Source organism: Phyllosticta capitalensis, assembly GCF_038381095.1.
Source record: "Phyllosticta capitalensis strain CBS 128856 chromosome Unknown BKA78scaffold_3, whole genome shotgun sequence".
NCBI lineage: Eukaryota > Fungi > Ascomycota > Dothideomycetes > Botryosphaeriales > Phyllostictaceae > Phyllosticta > Phyllosticta capitalensis.
In genome coordinates, this window is record NW_027117441.1 from 2,461,039 (window position 1) to 2,477,460 (window position 16,422).

General features: G+C 51.8%; 9 protein-coding genes across 9 annotated transcripts; 4 read left to right on the forward strand and 5 right to left on the reverse strand.

The window, feature by feature from the left end:
• Positions 1–298: 298 nt before the first annotated feature.
• BKA78DRAFT_105442 (uncharacterized protein) lies at positions 299–1,512 on the forward strand. Its single transcript, XM_066882153.1, has 3 exons — positions 299–662; positions 721–1,068; positions 1,118–1,512. Exons 1-3 carry the CDS (start codon positions 501–503, stop codon positions 1,463–1,465), a joined length of 858 nt encoding a protein of 285 aa, XP_066746929.1. The 5' UTR covers positions 299–500; the 3' UTR covers positions 1,466–1,512.
• An 18-nt stretch (positions 1,513–1,530) lies between these two features.
• Positions 1,531–4,194, forward strand: BKA78DRAFT_342277 (uncharacterized protein). Its single transcript, XM_066890377.1, has 7 exons — positions 1,531–1,711; positions 1,762–1,890; positions 1,974–2,146; positions 2,199–3,156; positions 3,206–3,283; positions 3,330–3,533; positions 3,581–4,194. Exons 3-7 carry the CDS (start codon positions 1,979–1,981, stop codon positions 3,694–3,696), a joined length of 1,524 nt encoding a protein of 507 aa, XP_066746930.1. The 5' UTR covers positions 1,531–1,711; positions 1,762–1,890; positions 1,974–1,978; the 3' UTR covers positions 3,697–4,194.
• A 181-nt stretch (positions 4,195–4,375) lies between these two features.
• BKA78DRAFT_105462 (uncharacterized protein) lies at positions 4,376–7,922 on the forward strand. Its single transcript, XM_066882154.1, has 8 exons — positions 4,376–4,576; positions 4,626–4,665; positions 4,716–5,055; positions 5,125–5,318; positions 5,372–6,538; positions 6,594–7,007; positions 7,059–7,340; positions 7,391–7,922. The coding sequence occupies exons 1-8, from the start codon at positions 4,545–4,547 to the stop codon at positions 7,820–7,822; spliced, it is 2,901 nt and encodes a 966-aa protein (XP_066746931.1). The 5' UTR covers positions 4,376–4,544; the 3' UTR covers positions 7,823–7,922.
• Positions 7,923–8,400: 478 nt separating this feature from the next.
• BKA78DRAFT_309890 (uncharacterized protein) lies at positions 8,401–9,660 on the reverse strand. Its single transcript, XM_066888069.1, has one exon. The coding sequence runs from the start codon at positions 9,493–9,495 to the stop codon at positions 8,458–8,460; it is 1,038 nt and encodes a 345-aa protein (XP_066746932.1). The 5' UTR covers positions 9,496–9,660; the 3' UTR covers positions 8,401–8,457.
• A 360-nt stretch (positions 9,661–10,020) lies between these two features.
• BKA78DRAFT_105478 (uncharacterized protein) lies at positions 10,021–11,070 on the forward strand. The gene is made up of 3 exons (XM_066882157.1): positions 10,021–10,215; positions 10,286–10,325; positions 10,382–11,070. Exons 1-3 carry the CDS (start codon positions 10,182–10,184, stop codon positions 10,959–10,961), a joined length of 654 nt encoding a protein of 217 aa, XP_066746933.1. The 5' UTR covers positions 10,021–10,181; the 3' UTR covers positions 10,962–11,070.
• A 426-nt stretch (positions 11,071–11,496) lies between these two features.
• Positions 11,497–12,792, reverse strand: BKA78DRAFT_105474 (ribonuclease H-like domain-containing protein). Its single transcript, XM_066882156.1, has 2 exons — positions 12,118–12,792; positions 11,497–12,052 (listed from the first exon to the last, which is right to left on the reverse strand). The coding sequence occupies exons 1-2, from the start codon at positions 12,607–12,609 to the stop codon at positions 11,663–11,665; spliced, it is 882 nt and encodes a 293-aa protein (XP_066746934.1). The 5' UTR covers positions 12,610–12,792; the 3' UTR covers positions 11,497–11,662.
• A 1-nt stretch (position 12,793) lies between these two features.
• On the reverse strand, positions 12,794–13,848 carry BKA78DRAFT_105473 (uncharacterized protein). The gene is made up of 3 exons (XM_066882155.1): positions 13,625–13,848; positions 13,046–13,563; positions 12,794–12,990 (listed from the first exon to the last, which is right to left on the reverse strand). The coding sequence occupies exons 1-3, from the start codon at positions 13,635–13,637 to the stop codon at positions 12,952–12,954; spliced, it is 570 nt and encodes a 189-aa protein (XP_066746935.1). The 5' UTR covers positions 13,638–13,848; the 3' UTR covers positions 12,794–12,951.
• Positions 13,849–14,059: 211 nt separating this feature from the next.
• Positions 14,060–14,662, reverse strand: BKA78DRAFT_351320 (uncharacterized protein; the record flags this gene model as incomplete). The annotated part of the gene is made up of 1 exon (XM_066891144.1): positions 14,060–14,662. One exon carries the CDS (start codon positions 14,660–14,662, stop codon positions 14,060–14,062), a length of 603 nt encoding a protein of 200 aa, XP_066746936.1.
• A 1,004-nt stretch (positions 14,663–15,666) lies between these two features.
• Positions 15,667–16,260, reverse strand: BKA78DRAFT_294009 (uncharacterized protein; the record flags this gene model as incomplete). The annotated part of the gene is made up of 1 exon (XM_066886285.1): positions 15,667–16,260. The coding sequence occupies one exon, from the start codon at positions 16,258–16,260 to the stop codon at positions 15,667–15,669; it is 594 nt and encodes a 197-aa protein (XP_066746937.1).
• Positions 16,261–16,422: the final 162 nt, after the last annotated feature.

A 16,422-nucleotide genomic window follows, 5' to 3' on the forward strand; every position in this document is an offset into this window, starting at 1 on the left:
CTAACCGTACTTTAGAAGCCTCCGACAGGTGCTTATGGTCAGGTACAGAGTCGAGATACCTATGTAGTATCGTCATCAGTCACCGTATGCATCATCGAACTATCCAAGGCCTCGGACTGGAGTCTGGTCGCTCGGATTTTTCAGTTGTTTTAACGTCCGCCCGAGGGTTTCCGATACGACCAGGGCAGAATTTAAGAGTTAAGAGAATTGTTGCGCTTCTTTAAATGACGAACCAAGAACTTTAGGTAACCTTTCCCCGTTAAGCTCCCCGATTCTATGTCGCGCGCTTCCGCATGCTGTGCGATTAGGGGAACACCATTGGCTTCCTAGGAGTTAACACAGGCAAATGGCCAATCAGAATCTAGTCAAGCGACATGCACTGCCTTCCAGCCAACGCCTAAGGTTAAGTCCAAGCGCCCGATTTACTTACCAAAGACCACCAAGAGATCACCAAGCGTGGAGGTGGTAGGTTTGTGGGCTACCGTTGCTAGCCCATAATTATGTCGCAGATCCAGCGTTGCCTGAGAAGTGATTGTTGCTATGGATCGTTGAAAATGGGCGCTTCTCACCATTTGCAGCAACCGAACATCGTTTTCTACCAGTTGGTTTTCTTGGCTCTGCTTACTGCATTGGTGCACTCCCAAGGCGGGACGGCGACATGGGTGAGCTTGCAGTCCTCATTCAAATTGAGAAGTTCCCATATTGACTTGTACCGAAAAGGGTCTTGGAATGGATTTGCGTCTTTTTGTGGCCAAGGATGAGACCATCACCGCTTGCGCGCCCGACGTGAGAGCCGCAGAAAGAGATGAAGGGCTTTTTCCAATCTGGGCAAACGACGGCAAGATCATCACGACCAAACCAGCACTCGAAGTCCCGGCGAAGAAAACCTCACTTTCATTCCGACTGGTGAACGGTTGGATTGGCCGGACGGGGCCGTTTGACTCCAATTCGCAGACCTTGGTACAAGCCTCTGTGCCTGCCTCGACTGGAGGCGGTTGTTGGATCTCAGGCGCAGGAGGTGCAATTGAAGTTCGTGACTGCGGTACAGATCGTATGTCACAATTCTATGTAAGTTTCCTCCGCGGTTTTTGCGCGAAGAGTTTTTCATGTTACCCAGCTCGAAACTGAAACCTACGGCGGTGGAGGAATGCACATCATGTATAACGCCGACATATCTCAAGTAAAAAATGACTTTGGAAATGGGCGGTTGGTGGCCAATACAGGAGTGGTGAAGGCGAATGTCTGCGTCTACGAGACGAAGAGTAAGTCGAATGGCCGAGTAAGCGGGAGTGTTGGAAACTCATCCACTCAGGTGGCCTCCCGGTCGTCGCTCCGGCTGAAAACTTCCACTTTCCTACGAGCGCCATCACAGGGCTCATTGACCAGAAGATTCCCCCACCTTCGCAGCCCACGAGGGAAGAAGAGCTTCCGGGTTGCAACGTCGGCATGGGCATCGATTGCCTGATCGCGCGAGCCATCAACGCATACCCGCCGGAGTGTGTGGACAAACCCTCTAATATGAAGTGTGTCCTTCTACTTGGTCCAGTCTTTTGTTTTGACGTGCCTGCGCGCCGCTTGAAACAGCCTCAAGTTGCTGAAGTCGAGGTCGAGGCTTGCTTCCGAAAGGTAGCTTGCGGGCCTTGCTGTGCCAATCCTGGTGGTGCTGCATGCGCTTGTGGCAAGTTTCCGGGCATCGCCCAATGGGTCTCTGGTAAGTAGTGGGTACCAACTACAAGAGACGCCCTACTGATTCAAGCACAGGTGGTGGCAGCACGTCCAAGCGGAGCTTGGAAGAGGTTGAACATGGCGCCTTGGCTAAAAGAGCGAACAATGATCCCCTTTTCGGAGACCAGCCCAACAACCTTCCGCTTCTTGATCAATTTTGGGTTGGTGCGTCTAAAGATCCCTTTGAAAACTGCTTTCAGTCTACAGTAGTCCCAATTTCCGTTTCCGACTTGACTGATGCAACTTAGGTGTCATGAAGAACTTGATCAATGCCGCAATTGACATCTTCAACCTGTTCAGGGAAGGGTTGGTTTATTCCGCGCGCATGAATTGCTATGGCATGACCATACGCCTCGACGGGAACCAAGAAGAAGCCAACAAGATACGCGAAGGCTGTGCCGACGCATTTCAGCCTCACGAGGTTAGCAGCATTGTGGCAAACTTCCAAGTAAGCAAAAGCTGATCCTCAGCAGCCCATTAAAAACCTACCACTCTACGGCGAGATTGAAGAGGCCGGCAGCATCTTTGCCGATGTAGTATCCATCCTTTTCACCGTCGGAGATATTGCCAAAGCTGTGCAAGCATCCAAGTACATCGGGAGGATTGGCGAAATCATGGGGAAATTCCTTCCTCGATCCTACGGCAAAGGCAAGATTCTCGAAGCATCGGCGCCCGAGGGGACGATCCAAATCTTCAACGACTACGGCGATAGGAAACCGGTATCCTTCTTCACTGACGCTGCTGTGGAGGACGTCAAAAAGACGACTACCGAATTTGGATTCCGGAACTGCCACACTTGCAAGGGTATCGTCCGGCCCAGAGCTGGCGGTCTTGCCAAGTTGCTTTGCTGCGTATCTAGACCAAGGCGAGAGGCACCATTACAGAATCCGCTAGCTCTCACGCCAGTTGAAACTGCCGATATTGAACAAAAGTTTGGGACAATGCTACGCATCGAAGAGGCAATCCCACGCGCTGAGCGGACCATCGCAGAAGCCGTCGCCATTGCGAAGGACCCAGAAGGGCTGAGACTTTTGGGCGAAGGCTCGCAGCAGTATCGGAGCTACTACATCGACGAGCGACCCCCGGCACCTAGACTTGATCCGGTCAACCAGGTCTTCTACCAAAAGATTGGCGAGCTCTACAACGAGGCAGCGCGGAACCCAAACAACTTCTACCCGTGGAAACGAGAGATTTACAATGCGATGGTCCGCACTTGGGGCGCCACACCAGAGGATGTTCGAGGAATCCACTCGTGGGTTGCGCTGGAGCAGGTGGGGCCTGAACTTGAAGGGGCGCTCAGGAAGGTCAATCCGGTCAATGGAGCGTGGACGATCAGTACTCAGCGCTGTTCCGATGAATTGGTGAAGATACTGAAGGCTGGTGGTCGCGGTCCCATCAGCAATGGTCCTGAAGGAATTTACACTCTGCGAGGTGATCGCTCCCACGATGGATGCATGAGTTGAAAGCTGATGGAGCGTAGACATTACGACATACTTCATCGTAGAAACAGATGCCGCCGAACCCATAGGACTAGGAACGAGCCTCGGAATGTTCCCAGGTAAGCCCCTAACCCCAAACCATATTCCAACCGCTAAGTCTTGCAGTGTGGGAAACCTCGACAACTCCCTACCGCTTCGTTATCCTGTCCGAAAGCGGAAGGTACATTCCACCGTACGACGGCTCATTGTACAACGAAGTGCTTTTCTACGAACCGCTTGCAGGAAAGTTCAAGCTGTTGGGGTTTGAAGAAGTGAATGGCGGCGAGGCTGCAAAAGCGGCAGGGGTCGTCCGCCATTTGGGATTTTCTAGTACGTGGAAGACTTGGTGCGTGCGGACGAGGCTGACATCGAGGCAGTTTTGAAGAGTTTGACGCGCCTGCGTTTACGCCGAGACAAGTGCAGCCGCCCGTCATCAACTTTCCTGGCACGTCGCAATGAAGATAAGGCTGTGTTACTCGGATGGGGCCAATAATTGTTTTTTTCTAGGCGTCTGACCAGAGAACTTGGTAGAGTCTGTTGTACTCGCCCTCATTTCTTGCGTTGCCAGTGTCAGTTTCACAGTGCCAGCGAGCTTACCCGGTCGTAATACGTCGCTGGACTTTTCGTGCACCCACTTCCCAAGCCGTCTTGCAAACGTCGGCTGGCTACTTGGAAAAGTTTTGGATTGATTTACGACAAGCGGGATTATATCAAAGATTTCCAAGGTGCAGTTGACCTTAACAAAGCTGAGGGAAGATAGTACCATGGACCTGGCCGATCATAGCAGTGGTGCTGCCCCGCTTGTCATACTCGAATATGCGGACCCCGAAAACGCCTTCACCATGCATCTTCAACTGCAAGTGATCCAGCCGAAGGTGTACCGAGCTGCGAGGCTAGGCTAGCGTCTCACAAAGTCTTTGAGCATCTATTTAAAGGTCAAGAGGGAACCAGAGTTTCTTGATCCAATGGCGAAAAGGCACCCGATGCCAGTGTAAGTGCCAAAACTTGCGACGACCAAAGAAACCCATCCAGCTGCTCACGTGACTTAGATTCTCTGAGTCGTTGCACTTAGCTTCGCCAAGGGCCAATGGCAGCGACCTGGACCCAGACCAAATTTACGTCAGCGATACCGACTCAGAATGCAGTTTCGTACTCGACGACGATGGTCACCCAAAACAAGAAAAAGACCGCTCCAGGAGCGCATTCCTGTCCTTGGACCAAACAAAAGATCGTGGACAAACAATTGTCAATAACTGCAGCACTCTCCACATTCATCCAACACGATACAAGACATCCCAAAACAAGCCTCTTGAAGTAATAGGCGACCTTGGTGCTGGTAAAATGACAAACTCGACAGCACTTTTCACCTGGTTGTACGTCACCTGCGACTACCTTTTGCTTGCTGACAGCTTATAAAATTAGTCATATGGAGGATCAAATCATGGACTTTGATAGGTTCAAGGTTTGTTTCAAGTTTCCAACGAGTATTGATGTTCCGCTGATGCAGTCAAGAACTTCGTCGGCCAGCGATTGAGAAGCACTAAAAGCAAGAAGCTTGACAAATTGCTCGAAAACATTGAATCCCACATCCACTCCACCAACACCTGGGAAAGGAAAGATGCGCACATGGACCCATGCTTCCGGTACTACGCCGACAATAGAAGCCAAAAATTTCCCGGGGGGCCGCGGGCAAAGACTCTATGGCTTTGTTTCCCCTATTTCAGCCTTGAAAGAACCCCCTGCCCGGTCACTCAATCATCCCGCGAGCTTCGAGTTGATTTTGTTGACCCAGTCTCTCCTGGAAACCAGTATTTCAACATCTCTCAATTTTGGTGTTTGATTACGGAAGACAGTAGGTTTTGCCTGAGGAATTTAAGCTGGAAGACAAGTAGCTAAATTGTGTCTAATAAATCTCCTGTAGGAATGTTTACATATGGGCGAGTACCAATGAGCACCCTTGTAGGACCCAGAGGCCCTACAAGACTTGCCCCAAGTTGCTCTAATGATTCTGGTCATACGAAAGCACAAGATCAAACGCCTCAAAGCTACATTCGAGTCTTGGATAGAGGGAACCGAATGTATCTCCTGGCAGCTCAGAGCTGTCGCTCTTGGCTTGTATGGTACACGCCCCCATTTGTTTCGCACCGCTTATGAAACTTTGCGTTCAGGCTTTCCAGGCCCAACTGTACGATGCTGTGTCCGAGACATATTCCGACGAAGACTGGGACGTATACTATGACGACAAGCGCATCACGGCCAAAGATTGGAGAATCTTGAACCTAGCGGAGAAGGCAAATACAGATCAAGTCTCTCTAGTTCTCAAGTATCGAGAGGGATACGATCGCAACATACCTAACCCCAACGAAAGAAGAACTCACGAAAGAACTCAAGAGTACGTCTTCTTTACTGCTGACGAACACAGCGAACACAGCGAATACAGCGAACACAGCGAATACAGCGAACACAGCGAACACAGCGAACACAGCGAACACAGCGAACACAGCGAACACAGCGTGAGCACAACCGAATCATCAAGAACCAGATCTGAACCGGACGATAGCATACAGAAAGTCACGGAAGGGGGCTCTACTCAAAATGCTAACCCATCTCTGGTCGTTGGCTTTGAAAAGGACTTATGGAGAGAATGGGGCGATGTTCAAAGTTCGACCTCACAGAGCTTGGCTGTAGAACAAACTCGGTGGCCCGAGTCGATGGGTGAAGACGGCACGATCGGCAATTCAACCAAAGTAGCCGGAAAGGAAGGCTACCCAAATTCCCATGGAGGGCTTCATCCTGAAGATGCATCGGAGAGCAGCTCTCACATGAACGGAAAAGAACGACTAGAGAATTCTTCGGTTGACGAGGGAAGCTCTGATCCACAAGCCCAGGACTTCAGCGAAGGATTCTATCCTAGGACCGAATCCACTACAGAGCATCTTAGTGACGTTCCGCAACCGGACTGGAAGAATGAGCTTGAGACTTTCAGGGTCTTCACGTGGATTTGTGCAACTCCCGTGCAACCGGAATCCACTAATGACGACTACAATTGTCACGCGAGCAACGAGACCTCTAGACCTCGCAACAACGCAAAGCCAATAGGATATATTACGGTCAACCAACAAAAGTTATCACGGTGCCTAGAAGCCGCACATGATCACCTTTCCACCAGGGAATCGTACTTGTCCTGCCACAGAAGGAGATACACTCAGATTACCTGGGCCGAAACTGGAAGAGCTTTCTTGCATTCCCAACGCATATTTGAGCTGTTCCTTCCGTTTGGCCATCAATCAACGATAGCTGAAAAATATTGGGGTGGTTTTGAGCGTATAGTCTTGGTATTTCCACCGCTGAAAGGGACCGTAAATTGCTTACCTGACATCCTCCGCACAGGACGCGACACCTATGGACGACTTGACATACTCTCTACTGGTGGATTGCGCTTCCAAATGCCTGAGACTTCTGGGAGAGTTCTCAAAAGAATTTGGCCCCAGCGCATCGGAGCTTGTTATCCCAAATTCTTTGTACAATGCTTTCCTGACTATCACCTGTTTCATGACCTCTTACAACAGCAACGATGTAGCATCGAGTTTAGCAGGACGGGGTCTGCTCGAGAAATTTAGTCGCCAAATGAAGCAAGGCCGCGAATTGATGATACGAGGCATCGATCCTACTCCTCTATCAGCCAAAGAAGCAATTCTGCCCTCAGGAATCCTAGCAAGTGTGCTCAAATGGCTACTTGAAGATTCCTGTACCGGAGAACGCAACAAACTCGATGTAACATATCAAAACGCTGTCAATGAGCTGGTAAAAAGCTCCACACTCTGAAAATATGAAGAAAGAACTAACTCTTCAAAGGAACGAAGGGCCTATCGTCGTGTCCAAAACGAAGAGGACGAAGAGGACCTGTGGTTCCTGATGCAAGATATTGAAAAGATTACGAATGTCATCGAAGATCAGGAGAGCCTCCTTTCCAAACTTGAAGACTGCCTCTCGGCTTCTGCCGGACGAAGTTCCAGAGAGCCAGCTTTTTCTGTAGGAAAGCAGTCGGCCATTCTTTTTCGCGCGATGAAAACGGCATCATTCAAGCAAAACTTTTTCGAGGATTTGGCACGAAAAAGAGGGTATATCGAAGAACTGGTAAGCATCAAAGAGAGGCTTGCGACCGGAGCTAATTCGTCGGGCAAAAGCACAACAAAAACTACATCGCCAAAAAAGATGACCAAGAAGCCGCGTCACTGACCTTCGCAATCGTTTCGGTCATTTTCCTTCCACTTACAACGGTGGCCAGCATTCTTGGTATGAACACCCGCGAAGTCCGAGACATGCAACAAACTCAATGGGTATTTTGGGCAACGGGCATTCCTCTAGCGATTCTGACTGGAGTCTTTTGTCTTTGGTGCACCTCCCGGTTCACCAAGTTCAAGCAATGGTTTCGGAGCCACCTGTTTCCTCGTTCTCAATCTGTCAATACAAATTTGGCACGGTCAGAGAACAGAATGGGCCTTCAAATCACCAGCCCAGACCATGGACCGGACTCGAATGGAGAGCAAATGTCTACAATCCGTCGACGCTGGAAGAGATCGAAGAACAGAGAGGACCAGGCGAACAACCAAGTTTGATCCCATTGCTTGAACAAAAAGCTGGACCGGAAAGCTGGCGTTGATGTGGAAGTCAGCAGGGGTAACGCATTACAATCAAGACCGGCCATCGTCGAAATTCCCAGATACCGCAATCGAGATCTCTGTGATTCCGTTGGTAAGCAGTTGCTTTCAGTGGTCTTCGGGCACACGATTGAAGCCCGGGGTGACTGCTTTGTGGTTAAAAATTCTTCCAATTTTTTGAAACGTACTGGGCGCAGCCCAATCTACGGACAGGTCTCATCTGGGGGAGGGACTGGCAGGTACGGACTGTGTAACGTCGATGCGGGCGGGCATCGGGCAGAGGCGGACTCCCGTCGGTGCCGAGACCACCGAGACTACCCACTAAAAATGACAACGAGGACGACAGACTAGAGCAAATCAGGCGACAAATCCGTGGAGCGATGAACCGGTTGAGCGACATGCTAGCCGATGAATCGAGCATCGAATCAAGCAGCGAATCAAGGAGTGAATCGAGCATCAAATCAAGCATCAAATCAAGCAGTAGGCTGATAAGCTGTAGACTCATGAGACCGGGGAGGAGCCAACCAGCAAGCTGATTCAAACTGGGTAAATGTTTGATTCCTGCATTAATCCTCCGTTCTTGTATTTTGATCCTAGAACAAGTATCCTCTCTCCCTTGTCATGTCGCTCACCCAGGACCTCAAAGCCCCAAAGTCTCGGCAGGTATGTCTCCTTTCCGTCTCTCCAATTACAAGAAGGCTCCTCTTCTCCTCGCCATGTTCGACTCTATTCCACTCTGTCGTCTTAAGCGATACGGGCGTAACATCAGCGCTGCACATGAGCGCCTCGCGGATCTGGTTGATGCAGTGGTCGATGTGGACGCGCTCGAATCCAGGCTGAATCTCGTGCGAGTGCGTCTTTCCATGCGTGGCCTCGCCGCCACCGGTGCCGTCGGTCTGCTTAAAGTTGACGTCGTCAACATGCTTGCGCAGCATGTTGAGGCAGTGAAGGTTGTGCATGACATCGACGCCGGCATATCTTTTCCCTGCCTTGTCCTCCAAGCCGTCGAATTCTGGGACGCCAGTTATGTCGTAGACATGCGGGTCATCGCCCTTGGAGCTGTCGCGCATGCCATTGATGGCGTCGGCCTCGGCGTCGGTGAGGGCAAAGTAGCGGGGTGACGTCAGGTCGTTCCAGGCCTGGTCGCGCTCGTCCGACGGCGGACCCACGAAGCGGGATGCCTCAGGGTCCTTGATAGCGTAGAGGGTGCCATTCTCGTACATGCGGAAGGGATACTCGAAGCGCCGTTCCGTCGGCTCGAGAATGTGTAAAGGCACAGTAGGAAAGTCTGTCGGCGCTCGTAACCCCTCTGCTGGCTTCGACTGCAGGGAGTGGATGATGTTTCTTCCGTCAAAGAATTGGGCCACATTTGTGAGTGCCAACACCGCCGTGGCTATCTGCCATGGCCTCTGTGGTTTTCTCTTGCGGGACGATAGAGGGCGGGAATCCAAATCGTTGCGGCTCGACCCGAATTCTTGTTCGTGCTTGGAAAAAGCTGCCTCGGCCTCTGCCACGGGCAGGAGCCGGTAGGACTGATCAGAGGTGTTCTCGGGCATGTTTGAAGGAGGTCGAGGAAAGCGTGTCTCTGAGGGAAGGTGCAGGTGGGCGGCAACTTTGTCAAGAAGCTGCATACTCGGGTTTTGGGCAATCGCCGAGCACCGGCAGAGAAATCAGGCCTTCTCGCCGCGGAAGAGAAAAAAAGCAAGGAACTGAGCACATGAGTATTACGGGACTATGGTTAAATGAAGAAAGAACTGTGCATCTCCACGTCTCAGTCTGTCCCCGCCACTTGCGCCTGTGGGTACTATACGAGAGCCGCCCGGACGCTAACTTTATGAGGAAAAAGATTGTCTTATCAGATCATCACTGTAAGCGACGGCCAAGAGCTCACAGATCCACTCTATATGTTAGAGAGTTGCAGAAATCACTCATAACCAGACCGACCTGCCAGTTCGAGTCATGAGACCGAATTATTCGGGCTTGGCGACTGCCAGCTTTCTGCCCGTTCAAATCGGAGGCCGTCTACTACCGCGAACAACCGGGTAATGTTATCTGATTCGGGTAGGTCTTATCTGATCATTACTCTAGTCAGATTCTTATTTCAAGCTTGAACTTAAGCATGTCTCGCCTAACACGAACTGCCGTGGCCGGGACCGGAGACACCTCAGGACGAATGAGTGGAAACTTCCGTTCCAAGGGCTCACAGATGCACTCGCCCACGTATATCAGGCCATGATCCTGCTTCCCCAGGTCGTGCCATCCAGCCCTCAGCTCTTTGCAACAGTTTCGCAAGAACCTCGCCACCTCAAACACCAAGATGAAGTTCCAGGCTGCCCTCATTGCCGCCCTCGGTATGCCATCTCTCATACCGGCTCCAATGCCTATTCAACTTGATCAGCATTACTCATACATCGTCTACAGCTGCCGGCGTTATGGCCGCTCCTGTCCCTGACGGTCCCATGTAAGTACCTGACTCTACACATGGATCACTGGCATTTTAGTCGCTAACTTATTTAGCTGCTACGGTGGTGGTACCTCCTGCGTTACTGGCAAGAAGCGCGAGGTTGAGAAGCGTGATGGTCCCATCTGCCTCGGCGGCGGTACCTCGTGCGTCACTGGCAACGAGAAGCGCGACGGTCCCATCTACATCCCCCCTAAGAACGACAAGCGTGACGGCCCCATCTGCTACGGTGGCGGTACTTCGTGCGTCACCGGCTCCAAGCGCGACGGCCCCATCTACATTGACCCCGAGGTCGAGAAGCGCGATGGTCCCATCAACATCGACTCGACCACTACCAACGAGAAGCGCGATGGCCCCATCTGCCTTGGTGGCGGCACCTCTTGCGCCACCAGCGCCAAGCGTGACGGCCCCATCTACATCGACCCCGAGGTCGAGAAGCGCGATGGTCCCATCAACATCGACTCGACCACCACCAACGAGAAGCGCGATGGCCCCATCTGCATTGGTGGCGGTACTGGATGCGTCACCAACAGCAAGCGTGACGGCCCCATCAACATTGACAGCACCACCACCAACGAGAAGCGCGACGGCCCCATCTGCCTGGGTGGCGGCACCTCTTGCGCCACCAGCAACTAAATTTGCTGCTCTCATCGACTTCGTTGAAGCACTAGCAACAAAAGTTGCAGTGGTGTCGCGTGGTAAGCTCTAGTTGTTCTGGAGGACAACTTGGAAGCTCGAGGGAGTGTCTGGACAGACTTCAGTGTCCAAAACCATGAGATTTGATGGCATGATGGATGTGGGAATGTGAACGGGATTGGCCCTTACGAAAATTGTACCTATGTACCTTTCGCAATGCCAGCTTTTCCAATCATTCACTGACGAGCTCTTCTTGATTTTGATTTCCAGCTGTTCATGCATGCCGATGTTTCTTGGATGTGAAGTAAAAGTTGGTCAAGAACTGCGATTGGAGCCACTTTATAAGCACGGCTGGGCTACCCGCGGCTAGCCTCATTCGGCAATAAATTTGTTGTAAGGGGAAGTGCTAAGGTTATAGATAGACACAGAAAAGCCGGTCAGTGAGATGTTGCCGGGTCTCATGTACACCACCGCTGGATAGGAAAATGTCAGAAGGACCATTGTATCGAAGGGTTCGGGAAAGGAGTCGACGCTTGATTCAAGACGCCCACTGATTTCATTTCCGCTCTCTTGCCGCTGGCTTCTTCCTCTTGTTCACTAGCATCCGTTTTTTCACCATTTTCATTCACTTCCGTCCGCGAAATTATCCGACGACTTGGTGTTGTTGTTTCTGTAGAGGGTACTGAATAGCGGTGCAGTTTTTAAAGCAGATGGGAGGCAGATTCCCTCTCGAGCAGCACTTTCCGTTTAAAAAACCCTCTCAACCTTCTGTCCTTTCTCAAGCTAATGAGGCTTTCATCGGCTGCTAGGTAGTCGCTCGAACGTGCTAATGAAATCGGAGACAGCAAGGTCGGGTGAAGAGGCGATGACAGTGTCGAAGGCGTTATCTCTCGACACCCCATGCATGAGCTTCCTGTCCACTTCGGCCGCACGCTTCGCCAACTTATCAGCCAGTTCATTGCGATGCCGCAGTACGTGCATGAAGCCGACGTGAACATCTTGTTTCTTAAGAACTCAATGCGGTCGTCAAAGTGCGAGATGATGTCAAGGTTTGCGGGCGTCTGACCAAAGGAGGTCTTCATGTCGTTTGCCTGATTTGGAAATGATAGTCAGCCTCAGAGGTTGAAAAAAGAAGAATTTGATGTTCTTTGCATACTTTCCACTTCGGAAGCCACTTCGTCATTGTCTTTACAACGTACTCAGAGTCTGTAACTAACAGAAGCTCCATCCTGTCGCCATTATCCGTGTGTAGCTGTTCATAGTGCGGGCAGCTTTTCTTCATGTCCCTAAGCCCTCTGATCATTCCCTCGTAGGCACCCGTAAGTTCGGCCCTCTGGTTTGTTCTCTGCCCGAAAGAGCAATCGAAAGGGGAAACGTAGCACTGGGATTTGCTCGCTCCAGTGGCGATACCCCAACCAGATGATGGGTTGGCTTGGCCGTTGTTCAAGCACGCTCCGTCCGTGAACACAACGTGTGTTCGGTAATGTGTCGATTTATTTTCAGAAATGTACGTCTGGGTGACGAAGCGGTAGCAGTAAGAGCATACACCAATTTGAAACTCAGGGGACCGTGCAACAATTTCAGCGCATGGCTGGTAGCGGCGATTGATGATGGAGCAGGGAGATCTTTTCTTCGGAATTGGATACATGGTATAGGTCGGTGAACCAAGGTTGCAAGATAGACGGTCTGCTGAGCGGGGTTTCAGGCTTGACAGGTCATTTGCGCCAATGCTGTCCCGGTGTGGTAGAAAAGATGTCGCTTTTGTTGTTGGTGCTTATCGAAGGTGTTTGTCGCGCGCGACGCGAGGGCGTACGCGCACGTCGTTGCTTCCGAGCTTCCCCAGGCAACTAGAACCGGCCACTTTTTCCGGGTGATCCGTGCGCTATTGATGCCTGAGTTGTGAGGCCGTCCTTCACGAAATCTCCGTCTGCGAATCACTCTTAACAAGAAACCCTAGACGCACATCTTGAACGACTTCGACAAGAAGCTTTCAGCCGACCAGGGACAAACCAACAACCGGGAGAACAAGCTACAGAAAATAGATGATGAGCAAGCTGCACGCACAGGATGTCCGGATTACTCACCTTCCACCTCGGCAGCCACTCAGTCATACCTTTGGTGACGTACTCCGAATCAGTCGTCAACACGAATTGCTTCTTGACACCCTCGTATGGACTGCTCTTCTGGGGCGGGAACCGCTTGTAGTAATCCATCACCTGTGTGAGGCCTGCAATGGCGCCTTCGAGCTCAGCTCGCTGGCTCGTCTTGGATTCGACGTTGCCCATTGGCACAGAGGACTGCTGGGCCTCTTCCGTTCCGAACGCGACGCCCCAGCCAGCAGAAGCCCCATCCTGACCATTGTTCAAGCATGCACCGTCCGTAAAGACGACGGATGTACCATGACAGGGATATCCGTCCTCATCTTGGTCTTTGCAATCGGAGCATTTGTAGAAGAAGAGACCACAATCAGGGCACGGACAATACTGCACTTCGAAGTCACGCATGCCGATCACGGGATTTGGGCGGTAGAGGCGGTTGTGTATGCCATAACGCTCGCCGCCTGAGTTTCCTGACATGGTGGACAGGTGTCGTGTCTCGGAGACTCCACGCGAGGACGAAGGTGTAAGTATTCTGGAATTCCTTTCAACAAGGGGAGAGCTTACCGTTTTCTGCCATGTTCGATATTGGCTTGAAGCCAGCGGTCTGAGTTGCGGTGGGTTTTGCCTTCAGTGAGGGTTGGTCGCTGGCTGTCGTGGCTCACTGGACTGCCCAGGCAAAGCTGCGGAGGGGAAGTGTTGCCTTTTTTGTCGAGTGTGGGCGGGGAGGAAAGGCATTTGATGGGCATGCTCGAATGACCTGTACAAACGCGCAAACGCGCTGACCTAATTGAGCAATCACCTTTTCCGGCGTCTACGTTTCTTATCCCTTCTGTAATGGCCAGAAGCCAGGTCCAAAGAATTCTGTTCAATTGAAGACTGTTCTCCCAGGCTCAAACTCAAACGCAAGCCTGCGTAGAATTGCCCAAAGCAATTGTATTCGGTGATGTCTCTCTATTCAGTAAATCAAACTATGCATCAAACCCCAGGGTACCCACCACCTCAGACGTACACGACCTTCAGATCGACATTTGAACAACCGTAGATGGTCCTCTGGCCCCTCTCCTTCACACTGAGGACAATGTCTCCGTCATCGCCCTCCGCTCCAGGAACTGCCGACACAGGACAGGCCATCCATCCGTCAGTCCAGCCGTTGTCCCATCCGAGCACCGTGTTGTTGACGATACCAACACCAGCAGTGCCCTCGCTGCACAAATTGACATCGACAGTGTTGGCCGAGGGAACTGTCGCCGTGCCTCCGGGGGTCACGATAATGCCACCAGTCTTGCCCTCGCCGTCGCCATTTCCGCTCGTGTCGAGATTGACCGTCGTGTACGTGGTGCCGTTGTTATTGTGGGTCCATTGCGCCCACTTGTCGCCGCCGCCGGGTGCGACGAGGTACACGGAGCGAAGGCAGCTTTTGTCCAAGGAGTCCTCGGATACGACCTCCCAGGAATTGATGTCGGTCGCCATAGGATAGTCCGTGACATTGGCGACCAGCTTGAAAGGCGCGGGAATCATGGGACCCCGAGGGTTGAGTCTTGCTGGGGAGGCGGCCACGAGAGGCAGGAGGAACGGGATCATCTTGGCGGGTTGGAAAAACATTGTGGGAGTGTTGAGTGTTTGGAATCGAAAAGACGATTTTCGGAATGTTATTGTAGATTGAGACGAGAAGAAGTTGTTGCGCTGTGTAGTCTGTCCTTGGTTTCCCTGTTGCTCTTTTATAATTCTCAATCTCTCTTGCCGTGTCTTCCACACGCTGCCTCGTGGCTCATTGCTGACACGGCCTACTACGCGCAATTGCAACCTGCTTCGTTGAATCACGATGAGTGGTGGCCGCCTCAAATCCCAATGACCTCGACGTTCCAGTAGAGAAGCAATGATGCTCGTGTCATCGGCGGTGAACTACGCAATTATTTGGCGCCACAAGGGCCGGGTTCGATCTTTGTGGGGGTTAGTGCTGATGCGATGCTCCCCTTGCGGTGGCTGAGGCCTGTCACTGGTCTCCTTCGCTTTGGCAAGTCAGCGCACCAGAACGATACAGGGACCGAGGGACAGCTCTTGTAGACAGATACGACCAATGATTTGCCGTCAGAACCCTGTCGCAGGCTGAACCACGCGCTGCTTTGACGATTTTTCGCACTATCCCGTCAGGATATGAATGCCAAAATTCGTGTCACTCCTACTCGTTCCATGGTGAAAAGGGACCGTACAACGTGCCTGGGAGCTCTGGCGCGATGCAACATGCAACCAGGATTGTGCCAAAGTCGGAACGGTCGAGTAAGACGGCTGAAGATTCGCAGAATGATCACCGCAATCGAGGACTAGCGCCCCATTGCCGGCTGTCAACCGGAAGGATAGATCCGCAAGGGGTCCTCGAAGAAGCAAGATGAGTGGCTTTCCTTCGTGCGAAGGATTGTAACTGCTGGTTTGCTGTGCTAAATACAGCACATGAATGCTTTCGTCATAGGCAATCAGGTGGCGCAGAGTTGACGATGTTGCACAATGCAAAGTTGAATCTCTTCACCGGACCAAGGATTCGGAATGTCACCTTTGAATCCCATGTCTCTTGTCTGCGCAAAGCTTTTTTGGTTTTGCTTGCGCTTACCTCATGCCCTCAGGCCTGCTTCAGCTGCCCTCTTCAAGCCCTCACCCCATACATTCAGGCCGTCCTTGATCATCCATCCCGTCAGCCATTTGACGGGCAGAGCCAGAATACCCTCGAATGTCATGTATGTCCGGTATATGCATGTTTCGCCTTCTGCTTCTTGTCCACCATCTTCGACCAAAACTTCATTTACTCGGAGGGTCTTGAGCAACCAAGATGGCGCTCCCCGAGCCTCCCAGCAAACACGATAGACATCACGCTCAAGTGAGCCTTCGTCTTCGGGTGTCGAGAGCGCTGTGATTTGCTCAACACTGCCTCCAGGCACAGAAACCTCCCTTCCCCATATCCGCGTCCGAACGTCGAACTTGAGGACCTGTCCCAATTGCAGTGCATCTTCTCGTGGGTTGGCTCTCGGAGCAGAAGGATCCGAAGAGGGCTTCCTGACATAGGCGTTCGGTACGAATCCATTCCAATCTTTCCATGTAGAGCGAGAGGTCAGAAGTGCGAATACGGCGGTGGGAGGCGCAGCGATGGATACGGAGAAGGATGGCGTGAAGACGGATTTCGGAGACGGCGAGACAGCTAGGGCGATCATGGTTGATGAAAGGACGTTGTAACAAGGCAAGGTTATCGAGGTGTTTTGGGAATTGGAAGCGTTGAATGGTGGGACCCGAGTAAACAGAGGCATCTAATCTTATCAATCTGGCATGTGACCTCGCGACTCCTTGCTTTCCTCGTCGCGTCGTCCACCTACTCT

Coding starts and splice junctions, on each gene's coding strand:
- BKA78DRAFT_105442 (XM_066882153.1), top strand. CDS start 501: ATGTCGCAGATCCAGCGTTGCCTGAGAAGTGATTGTTGCTATGGATCG. Junction 663..720: donor AAGGCGGGACGGCGACATGG/GTGAGCTTGCAG, acceptor TGTACCGAAAAG/GGTCTTGGAATGGATTTGCG. Junction 1,069..1,117: donor ATCGTATGTCACAATTCTAT/GTAAGTTTCCTC, acceptor CATGTTACCCAG/CTCGAAACTGAAACCTACGG.
- BKA78DRAFT_342277 (XM_066890377.1), top strand. CDS start 1,979: ATGAAGAACTTGATCAATGCCGCAATTGACATCTTCAACCTGTTCAGG. Junction 3,157..3,205: donor AGGAATTTACACTCTGCGAG/GTGATCGCTCCC, acceptor GATGGAGCGTAG/ACATTACGACATACTTCATC. Junction 3,284..3,329: donor GAGCCTCGGAATGTTCCCAG/GTAAGCCCCTAA, acceptor TAAGTCTTGCAG/TGTGGGAAACCTCGACAACT.
- BKA78DRAFT_105462 (XM_066882154.1), top strand. CDS start 4,545: ATGACAAACTCGACAGCACTTTTCACCTGGTT. Junction 6,539..6,593: donor GTTTTGAGCGTATAGTCTTG/GTATTTCCACCG, acceptor TCCTCCGCACAG/GACGCGACACCTATGGACGA. Junction 7,008..7,058: donor AAAACGCTGTCAATGAGCTG/GTAAAAAGCTCC, acceptor AACTCTTCAAAG/GAACGAAGGGCCTATCGTCG.
- BKA78DRAFT_309890 (XM_066888069.1), bottom strand. CDS start 9,495: ATGCAGCTTCTTGACAAAGTTGCCGCCCACCTGCACCTTCCCTCAGAG.
- BKA78DRAFT_105478 (XM_066882157.1), top strand. CDS start 10,182: ATGAAGTTCCAGGCTGCCCTCATTGCCGCCCTCG. Junction 10,216..10,285: donor TGCCCTCATTGCCGCCCTCG/GTATGCCATCTC, acceptor CATCGTCTACAG/CTGCCGGCGTTATGGCCGCT. Junction 10,326..10,381: donor CCTGTCCCTGACGGTCCCAT/GTAAGTACCTGA, acceptor TAACTTATTTAG/CTGCTACGGTGGTGGTACCT.
- BKA78DRAFT_105474 (XM_066882156.1), bottom strand. CDS start 12,609: ATGTATCCAATTCCGAAGAAAAGATCTCCCTGCTCCATCATCAATCGC. Junction 12,053..12,117: donor AGTGGCTTCCGAAGTGGAAA/GTATGCAAAGAA, acceptor TTTCCAAATCAG/GCAAACGACATGAAGACCTC.
- BKA78DRAFT_105473 (XM_066882155.1), bottom strand. Junction 12,991..13,045: donor AGTGGCTGCCGAGGTGGAAG/GTGAGTAATCCG, acceptor TATTTTCTGTAG/CTTGTTCTCCCGGTTGTTGG.